Source organism: Hevea brasiliensis, chromosome 4, assembly GCF_030052815.1.
Source record: "Hevea brasiliensis isolate MT/VB/25A 57/8 chromosome 4, ASM3005281v1, whole genome shotgun sequence".
NCBI classification, from domain to species: domain Eukaryota; kingdom Viridiplantae; phylum Streptophyta; class Magnoliopsida; order Malpighiales; family Euphorbiaceae; genus Hevea; species Hevea brasiliensis.
This window is the reverse complement of record NC_079496.1, coordinates 78,278,517-78,290,823: the sequence shown is the minus strand read 5'-3', so window position 1 is coordinate 78,290,823 and position 12,307 is coordinate 78,278,517. Positions and strand designations below refer to the sequence as shown.

Below are 12,307 nucleotides of genomic sequence, written 5' to 3'. Positions count from 1 at the left end.
TGCAGGCTCAAAATAGTTATTGTTTTTTCATCTATTGTTGTTGTGATTTTTTCAGTGAGCTTTGGATGAGCCTGCATATGCAGGGCAAGTCTTGACTTGTTGATATAAAGTTTGGGGATGCTCTCATTAGCTCATGGGTCTCTCAGCATAGCATCTTTAGGCTATTAGGTAGAATCCGCTAACAAAAAAAATGCTCAAACCATTATAGCTACCAATTCAAAGCACTTCCTCATCAATTCATATGCCAATTAATCGTGCTCAGCATCTAGTTAATGTCCTTTTATTTTACCACTGCATCAGTAACATGTGGTGAATAATGTGAATTGGTGTTAGTAAAGAATCTATCTGGTACCCCTAAGTTTATACCATGACTTAATTAGTTCTTTTACTTACTGATGATGCCTTGGCGGCCCAATCTGGGAAATATCTGCTAGATGTTCAAATTAATAAAAGCTTTGTATGGAAGATATTGGGCTTTGATTTGAGTGAGCCATGAGAAAAAGTTAACTATATTAATACTTGTATGGAACTTACGTGATCTTATTACAACTTACCCTTCTGTTTGACAATCAAGATGGAAATGCTCTTAATGTGCAATTTTGTTTGGGATGTTAAAAGCCTTGCCATGAGGCAAGTCTAAACTTTAATATCAGATGACACAACCCAAGTTTCAGTTTACTGAGACCTAGATCTAATATTTCGTGGTCTCAGTCTTGGTTTAATGAGTGGAACACCCCTGGCATGAGATCTTGAATTGTTGAGCCTTTGCCAAAGGGCTTTAATTTAGCCATTTTTGTTTCAGAAGGAGAAATTCCTTGGAAAGGAGAGTAAGAGGAAAGATTAGAAGCAACCAAAGGTTGACACTGTTAACCTCAAAATTGTTTGAACGGTTGTTATATCTCAATGCTTGAACTAAGGGTACTAACTATTACTAATGGGATATTTTGTTCTAATTCTGTGAATATTTATTACTTTAATATACCTTAATCACAATCATTCTTTCTTGTACTTTTTTGGCAGTGCTATCGGCAGTGCAAGGAATAAAATTAGACCATCCCAAGATGACTAGTGGTATCTCCTTTGTCCTAAATCTGAAAATTTTCTTATATTGGAATCCAAAGAGGTTTTAAGTAGTTTTTTTTTTTTTTTTTTTTTTTTTGTTTTCTATGAAACAGATATAGTTGTATTTGTCGCTGTTGTGATATTAGTAGGCCTGTTTTGTATGCAACACCAGGGTATAGATAGGGTTGGTTGGCTCTTTGCCCCAATTGTGCTCCTCTGGTTTCTCTTGATTGGAGGTATTGGCATATTCAACATTTTGAAATATGACAAAGAAGTGTTGAAAGCTTTTTCTCCTGTGTATATATATCGATACTTTAAAAAAGGAGGGAAAGATGGTTGGCTCTCTCTTGGAGGTATTATGCTTAGCATAACAGGTAAAACTTCATGTTCTCTAGTTTAATTTAGTTAGTTCGCTTTCATTCTATATAAACCCATTTGACATTCATCAAAATTAGGGAGTAAGTCACATGAAAAATGAAAATTATAAAGAATAAATCAATGAACGGGCTCTGATGACTAGTTGTGAACTATTACAGGAACAGAGGCCCTTTTTGCTGACCTGTCCCATTTTCCAGTATTATCGATACAGATTGCATTCACAGCAATTGTTTTTCCATGCCTTATTTTTGCCTATTCTGGACAAGCTGCATACCTCTTGAAAAATCCAAATCATGTAGTTGATGCATTTTATCGTTCTATTCCAGGTTTGTTCCAAACTTACATATATTCTATTTTCTATTTTCTTATGTCTTATGGAGCTTAGGATATAAGTCACTGAAAGGATGCTGAAGCACACACACAAACACAAAAATGAAAAAAAAAAGGTGCTTGTCTAATTTTAAAAAGGGATTGCATGAAAGGTTTCAAAAGCCCAAGGGTGGAAATACATCGAGCGCAGTGAGGCCAAGTGCCATCATGGACCCTATCCCTAACCCCTACTCCTGAGTCTTGTCATTTCTCCTATCGTGCTTCTTTGCCCCAGTGGAGTTTGTTGTCAAATTTTCATTTAAAAGGAAAATTTATTTTCTATGACTACCAATTTTTTTTTTTAAACCGAGGATTTGTGATTAATTCATAATTGCAAGCACTTTATCCTTATAACTTGTCTAGTCAGCTGCCTTTTCTCTAGTACAGAATATAAGGGTTTCAAATCCCCTCTCCCTTGAGTAAAAGACCTTACAATTCTTTTAGCTAACATAACGCTTGAGGCCCAAAAGACAAAATGGATTGAAATTATCCATCAAAATGTAAATTTATTTAAAAGATTCTTAGATGAATAGCTAATAGTGCTTATACTTGATAGGTGGATGCTTAGAATTTATTAATTCCTTATCTTTTTCTTTTTATACATCAAGAATGTTTATTTGATTTATTACCATTATTATTGACATTAGTGTGAATGAACTTATGTTTTGTATATTAAAAAAATGATGATTTATGTTATTAAGTTTGCCCCCACTAAAAAACTTTTAAGTCAACCACTGTAATGCTCATTCATAAATGGGATAAAAAAAATGATAGAAAGCGAAGTGGGAGCTATTGTAGAAGTAATACACCTACTTATCCTCAATACATAACTTAATTATTCGAGAAAAAGCTCCCTCATGAATAGAAAATTTTCTCTTAAGTAAAGTTCACATGTCCATGACATGAAAAATCTTTTGACCAAGAGATAGGTGCAGATGTCCATGATTGGTAAATCACTGACCAAGGGATATGATATAGTTTTCCAGCAATTATTAGGGATGTGATTCTTAGACATTAAAGAATATATCTGGCAGCATGTTTTGTTAGGCTTTTGATTAACGGAATCAAATTTTCATAATCATTGTGTTGTTTTGTTTTCCTTACCGTTTCACTAGGACTGAAGCATGGACCAAGCACTTCTTGTAATAGAGGCAACCTCTGATAAGTGATAACACTAGAGCTCCTTTTCAATGTGTGTTAGCTATTGGTTAAAAAGGCTAATACAGTATATCAAATCATTCTACTTTTAAGGTTTTGTTTTGGATTCTCCAAATAGGAAATGTTCAGCACAAGACATGTGTGCATTATGCAATGTCTGCATCTGATGATGATAATAAACAAAGTCGCAAATTAAAGCAGAAGAAAATAAGTTGTTAAATTTATACTTCAAAGACTGATTATGAAGACTTAGTACAGTACTTAAAACTGCAGTGGCAAAAGAAGATAACTCATGGTCTCATATATTGAGAGAGATAATGCAAGGAGGAGAAAGTTGTTTAGAGAAGCAGTTAATGCATTTGATGAGCTTTTTCAATGTATGGTTAAAGTTTTTGCTACACATAAGATTGAAGTGTGGAGAAATTTCAGATGAGCTTTATATTCTATTTTGGGCATACATACAGTATTAGATGATAGTTTTGTTTCATTTATTTGTTCTATACTGATAGATGTAAGAAAATGATATTTGAGAGAATTTTCTTTGTATTTCTTAATAGTAAAAGGTGATATACAAGGCTCCCATTTATATACAAAGAATCATACGTAAGTAGGAAACTAAAAAGTAAGAAGCTAATTATAATAGAAAAATACAATTACTGCCTAATAATCTGTATTCCTAAAATCAAGGGATTCCAACACTCTCCCTTAATTTGGTTCCTGGATATTAGATGTCCAACTTGCAAACTAAAGTGTGGAATACTTTGATGCTTAGACCATTTGTAAATATTTCAGCCAGCTGCTCCTTTGAAGTCACACAAGTCACAGTCAATGAACCATCTACAATCTTCTCCTTTATGAAGTGCAAATTAATCTCCATGTGCTTGGTCCTATCACGTTGAACTGGATTGTGGATAATATTAATAATAATTTTGTTGTCACAAAATAAAGATAAACTATTAGTCTTTGACAACCTCAACTTTTCCATCAATTTTTGCAACCACAACAACTCACAGATGTTTTGTGCCATAGCTCTATATTCTGCTTCTGCACTTGATCTAATTATTACATCTTGTTTCTTGCTTCTCCAAGTAACTAGGTTACCACCAACAAAGGTGCAATAATCTGATGTGGATCCTATCATCAAGAGATTCAGCCTAATCTGCATTTGTAAAGGCTTTTATCTAGAGATGACTATACTTTGGAAAAAGAAGTCATTTTTCAAGGTGTAGATTTTGGATACCTCAATGCGGAAAACAACTTCTAAGCGAGGTACTCGAGGATCATGCATATTGTAGAAGTTTAGAGAAAGAAAGGAAAGATTTGGGGAATGAACTGCTTAATTATTCCCTTAAGCAATGGGTTTAATATATAGTTTTGAAAATACATCAATTTAGGTAATATAATCAATATCCTTATAATCAATCCTACAATCAATATCATGACTTACGAAATCAATCTATTCACACATAGTCAACATTCTTACACTCTTTCTCAAGCTGGAGCGTATAGATCATATGCTCCTAGCTTGTTACAAATATAGTCGATTCGAGGTCCTCTAAGGCCCTATAAGGGATTTAGTAAGGATGTCCACCAATTGGTCATTTGAATTCACGAAACTGGTGGCAATACATCCTGACTCAATTTTCTGTTAGATGAAATGACAATCCACCTCTGTGTTTTGTTCTTTCATGAAAAACAGGATTGGAAGCAATAAGTAATGTTGCTTGATTATCACAAACCAATTTCATTTGTTGAAAGTCTCCACACTTGAATTCTTGGAGAAGTTGTTTTAACCAAACAAGCTCACAAGTGGCTAAAGCCATGGCTCGGTACTCTGCCTTTGTGCTTGGCTTAGCCACAACATCTTGCTTTTTACTTTTCCAAGATATTAGATTTCTTCCAAGTAGGACAAAATACCCTGAAGTAGATTGTCTATTTGACGGAGAATATGCTCAATCTGCATCAGAATATCCCACAATTTGACTATGCCCTTTGTCTTCATATAATAGTCCTTGTCCTGGGGCTCCTTCAATGTATCTAAGGATGCGAATTGCTGCGTTCCAATGACTATCACAAGGAGCTTGAAGAAATCAACTAACCACACTTATAGTGTGAGAAATATGTGGTTGTGTGATTGTGAGATAGTTAAGCTTACCAATTAGGCTTCGATATTTACTAGGATCTTTCTGTGGCTCCCTTGTGTAGGAACAAGTTTAACATTTGGATCCATGGGAGTATCTACGTGTTTGCAGTTTAACATGTCAGTCTCTTCTAGTATGCCAAAAGTATATTTTCTTTGTGAAATAGTGATACATGTCTTGGACTATGCCACTTCAATCCTTAGAAAATACTTTAACTTCCCCAAATGTTTAGTCTAAAAGTGACTGAATAAATGCTGCCTAAGTTGAGAAATCCCTTGATGATCATTATCTGTTATGATAATATCATCAACATAAACTATTAGATAAATGCATTTACCACGATCATTTTGATGATAAAACACTGGATGATCATCTTCACTTTGAAGCATCCCAAACTTTTTGACAACACTGCATCAACCAAACTATGCTTTTGGAGATTGCTTTAAGCCATATAAAGATCGTTGTGGTTGACACATTAAGTCAGACTCTCCTTGAGCAACAAATTTTGGTGGTTGCTCTATATACACTTCCTCAGCCAATTCCCTATGCAAGAAAACATTTTTAATATCCAATTGATAAAGAGTCCAGTGATTCATGGCAGCAAGAGAAATAAGAAGTCGACAAATGCAATTTTGGCCACTGGGGAAAAAGTATCACTATAATCAAGGTCAAAGATCTCAGTGTAACCTTTGGCTACAAGGTGAGCCTTAAGCTGATCAATATTGCCTTTAGGACCAATTTTGACTATATAGACCCAAAGACAACCAACAGTAGATTTGTCCTGTTGCAACGGAACTAACTCCCAAGTACCATTATTATGGAGAGCAATTATCTCCTCTGTCGTTGCATTATGCCAGCCTAGATGTGATAATGCTTCCTTAATAGTCTTTTGGATAGGAACATTAGACAAAGTAGAAACAAAGGCAAAATAGGAAGGTTATATCTGTAGAGATAAAATGTTTATTTGTAGTTGGGTCATGTTATGAAAAGTAAATCTCTATATTATTTTTTTGTATATTATGTATTCTGTATTCCTATTTAGGATTTCTTATTTAGGATTTCTTCCTAATTAGTAGAACACAATTATAGGAATCAATTGTATATATATACCCATGTACAGATTAATTGAAATTAAGGAGAATTATCTCTTTCTACATGGTACAAGAGCAGGTCATCTATCTAGGGTGACTATTTGTTCTTACCACCCAGCTCAGGAGAGACATTGGCCGCCGACTGGCCATTTCGACTCCGATCAACATAGCCGGCGTCGCCTCAACCCCCTCATTCCACCACTGTGTGCTGTTGCCTGATCCAGTATACCATTAAAGGACTTCTAAGGTTTGGCTCTTAGATCCTATTTTGGTATTTGCTTGATTTGTGATTTTGGATTATTTTATTGCTGTAAGCACTTTGCATTAGCATTTCGGTTAGTTTTCTTTATCTCAACAAATGGCAGACAATAAGAATGTTATTTCTGATGTGATTCCAATGATGACTAAGATTACGGAACACAAACTTAATGGTTCAAATTACCTGAAGTGGAGTAAGACTGTTAGGGTCTATTTGCGTAGCATTAATAAGGATGATCACCTTACTAAAGATCCACTTACTGATGATACACGGCAAATTTGGCTAAGGGAGAATGCTCGGTTGTTTTTGCAGCTTCAGAACTCGATTCACAGTGAGGTAATTAGTTTAATTAATCACTGTAAATTTGTTAGGGAATTGATGGATTGCTTAGATTTTCTTTATTCTGGTAAAGGGAATATCTTCCGTATTTATGATGTTTGTAAGGCATTCTACCGTGCTGAGAAAGAGGATAAGTCTCTCACGGCTTATTTTATAGATTTTAAACGAGTATATGAGGAACTTAATGTATTGTTGCCTTTTAGTCCTGATGGGAAAGTTCAGCAGGCCCAATGGGAGCAACTGGCTGTTATGAGTTTTCTTGCAGGTCTTCTTTCAGAGTATGAGACTGCTAAATCTGAGATTCACTCCAGTTTTGAGATTTCCTCTTTGCAGGAATCGTTCACATGGGTCTTTCGTGCAGAGAGTAACCAATCTTCACAGCCTGCCAGTAGTGCTCTTATTAGTCGTAATCCAAATGGACAACAGGGTAATAGAAGAGGAAGTAGAGGAGGAATTACAGGCAATAGAAGTAATTAGCGTAATGGAGAGGCTAGTTCTAATCAGGACTCAAGAGGAGTCATTTGTTATTATTGCCATGAGCCTGGCCATACAAAATATAATTGTCTGCAACTTCAGAGGAAAAATCAGCGATCACAGATGACAAATATGGTAGCAGAGGATTCTACAGTATCTTCCTCTGAGAAAACTATTTTGGTATCTGCACAGGATTTTGCATAGTTTTCCCAGTATCAGGCATCTCTAAAGCCTACCAGTTCCCCTGTCACTGCGATTGCTGAGTCAGGTAAATCCACTATATGCCTTGTATCTTCCTCATCCAAATGGGTTATTGATTCTGGTGCGACAGATCACATGACAGGTAATTCTAGTCTTCTATCTGCTTTTCAGTCTAATCTCACTTCCTCTAATATTACTTTAGCTGATGGTTCTACTTCTTGTGTCTTGGGTTCTGGAACTGCGAACCCGACTTCGTCAATTTCTTTGTCATCTGTTTTGTATCTACCAAAATTCTCTTTTAATCTACTTTATGTTAGTAAACTTACTCGTACCTTAAATTGTTCTGTTTCTTTTTTTCTTGACCAGTTTTTGTTTCAGGATCTTACGATAAAGCAGATTATTGGTGGAGGACGTTAGTCAGGTGGTTTCTACATTCTGGAAAATCATGTACTGCGGTCGCTTGTTTGCTCCAGTACGTTAACATCTTTTGAAGCTCATTGTAGATTGGGCCATCCTTCTTTGTCTACCATGAAGAAGCTGTGTCCTCGCCTTGATCTTTATCGATTTAGAATGTGAGTCGTGTCAGTTTGCAAAACATCATCGTTTGCCTTCTGTGTCTAGAGTCAATAAACGAGCTTCATCCCCTTTTGAGTTAGTTCATTCTAATGTTTAGGTTCCTTGTTCTGTTACTTCTAAAATTGTATTTCGTTATTTTGTTACTTTTATTGATGATTATTCTCGTGTTATCTGGTTATATTTAATGAAGAATCGTTCTGAGTTGTTTTCTATCTTTTGTGCCTTTTGTAATGAAATCAAAACTCAATTTAATATTTTTGTGCGCATATTAAGAAGTGACAATGCCAAAGAATACTTCTTAGCACAATTTCAGTTTTATATGACACAAAATGACATTCTTCATCAGTCTTCCTGTGTGGATACCCCAGCCCAAAATGGCGTGGCCGAAAGAAAAAATCGGCATCTTCTTGAGGTAACTTGTGCTCTTTTTTTTTTTTTTTTTCAGATGAAAGTTCCTAAACACTTTTGGGCGGATGCAGTTTCTACGACATGTTTTTTGATCAATCATATGCTGTCTTCTGTCCTTAATGGGGATATTCCTTATACTGCTTTGTTTTCTACAAAATCTTTATTCCCTGTTGAACTCCATATTTTTGGTTGTACTTGTTTTATGTGTGATGTTCGTCTATAGGTTATTAAATTGGATCCAAAGTCTCTCAAATGTGTCTTCCTTGGGTACTCCTAGCCCCAAAGAGGGTACCGCTGTTTCTCTCCTACTATTAATCGTTATCTTGTTTCTGCAAATGTCACATTTTTTGAGTCCACTCCATTTTTTCCTTAATCATCTGTGTATGAGAGTCAGGGGGAGGAGGATGATCTCTTAATATATACTGTTCAACCAATGTCTAGTCCTCTCCCACAGCCTGTTCCTTTTGTCTGTAGACCTACTCGACCTCCCGTTGTTCATGTTTATTCCAGGAGATTGGAGATTCCTGACTCAGATCCTCCACCAGCTACTTCGTTGAGAGATCCTGTACCTCATACTGATTATGATTCTGATCTAGAATTACCCATTGCTTTTCGTAAAGGTAAACGTTCATGTACTTACCCTATCTCTTCTTTTGTTTCTTATAATCAATTGTCTTGTTGTTCTCGGTGTTTTGTTACTTCTTTAGACTCTGTTTCTATCCCTAATACTGTTGGTGAGGCACTGTCTCATCCTGGCTGGTGCTATGAAAGAGGAAATGGAGGCTTTAGATGCTAATGGTACATGGAAATTATTGCCTTTGCCCACTGGTAAGAAAGCTATTGATTGCAAATGGGTATTTACAGTAAAGGTAAATCTTGATGATTCTGTGGCTAGGTTAAAAGCACGCCTTATAGCAAAAGAATATGTTCAGACTGTTATGGAAAGTCAATCACTATGTTATGAAAAGTCAATCACTATATTATTTTTCTGTATATTTTGTATTCTGTATTCCTATTTAGGATTTCTTATTTAGGATTTCTTCCTAATTAGTAGAACACAATTATAGGAATCAATTGTATATATATACCCATGTACAGATTAATTGTAATCAATAAGAATCATCTCTTTCTACATGGTATCAGAGCAGGTCATCAATCTAGGGTGACTATTTGTTCTCACTACCCACTCGGGAGAGACCTTGGTCGCCGATCACTGCTTTCAACCCCGATCAACATTGCCGGCCATCTCAACCCTCATTCCACCACCGCAGGTCGTTGTTCGATCCAAGATAACCATTAAAGGACTTACGAGGTTTGGCTCTCGATCCTATTTCGTATTTGCTTGATTTGTGATTTTGGGTTATTTTGCTGCTATAAGCACTTTGGATTAGCGTTTGGTTAGTTTTCTTTGTCTCAACAAATGGCGGACAATAAGAATATTATTTCGATGTGATTCCTGATGACTAAGATCACGGAACACAAACTTAATGGTTCGAATTACCAGGTGGAGTAAGATCATAGGGTCTATTTGCGTAGCATTGATAAGGATGATCACCTTACTAAAGATCCACCCACCGATGATACACGACAAACTTGGTTAAGGGAGGATGCTCGATTGTTTTTGCAACTTTCTAACTCGATTCATAGTGAGGTAATTAGTTTAATTAATCACCGTGGAATTTGTTAAGGAATTGATGGATTACTTAGATTTTCTCAGATTCGTAAAGGGAATATCTCCCGTATTTATGATGTTTGTAAGGCATTCTACCGAGAAAGAGGATAAGTCTTTCACGGCTTATTTTATGGATTTTAAACGAGTATACGAGGAACTTAATGTATTGTTGCCTTTTAGTCCCGATGTGAAAGTTCAAAGAGCCCAACGGAGCAACCGATCGTTATGAGTTTTCTTGTGCCTTCCTTCGAGTATGAGATCGCTAAATCTCGATTCTCTCGATCTTGAGATTTCCTCTTTGCATGAAACGTTCACACGGTCCTTCAGACAGAGTACTCAATCTTCACAACTCACAAGAGTGCTCTTATTAGCCAGAATCCAAATGGACAACGAGGTAATAGAAGAGGAAGTAGAGGAGGAATTACAGCAAATGTATAATCAGCGTAATGGAGAGGCTAGTTCTAATTAGGACTCAAGAGGAGTCATTTGTTATTATTGCCATGAGCCTGACCATACAAAATATAATTGTCCGCAACTTCAGAGAAAAAATCAGCGATCATAGATGGCAAATATGGCAGCAGAGAATTCTACAGTATCTTCCTCTGAGAAAACTATTTTGGTATCTGCAGAGGATTTTGCACAATTTTTCCGAAGATCGTGCATCTCTAAAGCCTACCGCTTCTCACATCGCGATCACGAGTCGTAAATCTACTACATGCCTTGTGTCTTCTTCATCCAAATGGGTTATTGATTCAGTGCGCATGCATCACATGACAGGTAATTCTAGTCTTCTATCTGCTTTTCAGTCTAATCTCACTTCCTCCACTGTTACTTTAGCTGATGGTTTTACTTCTTGTGTCATGGGTTTTGGAACTGCGAACCCGACTTCGTCAATTTCTTTGTCTTCTGTTTTGTGTCTGCCAAAATTCTCTTTTAATCTACTTTCTGTTAGTAAACTTACTCGTACCTTAAATTGTTCTGTTTCCTTTTTCCCGATCGGTGTTTGTTTCAGATCTTACAACGGCGCATTATTGGTAGAGGACGCGAGTCAGTGGTCTCTACATTCGAAAATCATGTACCGCGGTCGCTTGTTTGCTCCAGTACCTTAACACCTCTTGAAGCTCATTGTAGATTGGGTCATTCTTCTTTGTCTATCATGAAGAAGCTGTGTCCTCAATTTCAGTCTTTATCAGTACTAGAATGTGAGTCGTGTCAGTTTGCAAAACATCATCGTTTGCCTTCTGTGTCTAGAGTCAATAAACGGGCTTCATCTCCTTTTGAGGTAGTTCATTCTGATGTTTGGGGTCCTTGTTCTGTTACATCTAAAACTGGATTTCGTTATTTTGTTACTTTTGTTGATGATTACTCGTGTTACCAGTTATATTTAATGAAAAATCGTTCTGAGTTGTTTTCTATCTTTTGTGCCTTTTGTAATGAAATCAAAACTCAATTTAATATTTCTGTGCGCATATTAAGAAGTGACAATGCCAAAGAATATTTTTCAGCACAATTTCAACCTTATATGACACAAAATGGCATTCTTCATCAGTCTTCCTCTGTGGATACCCCATCCCAAAATGGCGTGGTCGAAAGAAAAAATCGTCATCTTCTTGAGGTAACTCATGCTCTTCTTTTTCAGATGAAAGTACCTAAACACTTTTGGGCGGATGCAGTTTCCACGGCATGTTTTTTGATCAATCGTATGCCGTCTTCTGTCCTTAATGGGGATATTCCTTATACTACTTTGTTTCCTACAAAATCTTTGTTCCCTATTGAACTCCGTATTTTTTGTTGTACCTGTTTTGTGCGTGATGTTCATCCACAGGTTACTAAATTGGATCTAAAATCTCTCAAATGTGTCTTCCTTGGGTACTCCTTACCCAAAAAGGGTACCGTTGTTTCTCTCCTACTCTTAATCGTTATCTTGTTTCTGCAGATGTCATATTTTTTGAGTCCACTCCATTTTTTCCTCCATCATCTGTGTATGAGAGTCAGGGGGAGGAGGATGATCTCTTAATATATACTGTCCAACCAATGTCTAGTACTCTCCCACAGCCTGTTCCTTCTGTCTCTAGACCTACTCGACCTCCTGTTGTTCATGTTTATTCCAGGAGATTAGAGATTCCTGACTCAGATCCTCCACCAGCTACTTCGTTGGGAGATCCTGTACCTCATACTG

The 12,307-nt window shown here is 36.5% G+C and overlaps 1 protein-coding gene and 1 long non-coding RNA gene across 8 annotated transcripts in view; one reads left to right on the top strand and one right to left on the bottom strand.

Annotated features, from left to right (window-relative positions):
- LOC110654817 (potassium transporter 10) overlaps positions 1–12,307 on the top strand; it is a 42,840-nt gene that overhangs the window by 6,827 nt on the left and 23,706 nt on the right. Inside the window, exons 1-4 of one of the 2 annotated variants that reach the window (XM_021810936.2) lie at positions 900–918; positions 1,021–1,071; positions 1,176–1,436; positions 1,599–1,766. In XM_021810936.2, the coding sequence (XP_021666628.1) occupies positions 1,062–1,071; positions 1,176–1,436; positions 1,599–1,766 (439 nt within the window). In that variant the 5' untranslated portion in view covers positions 900–918; positions 1,021–1,061. Of the gene's footprint in view, positions 1–899; positions 919–1,020; positions 1,072–1,175; positions 1,437–1,598; positions 1,767–12,307 lie in introns of those variants that run through there. The other variant, XM_021810935.2, reaches the window with a different exon arrangement.
- LOC110654818 (uncharacterized) overlaps positions 1–12,307 on the bottom strand; it is a 37,511-nt gene that overhangs the window by 4,503 nt on the left and 20,701 nt on the right. The window lies entirely within an intron of this gene.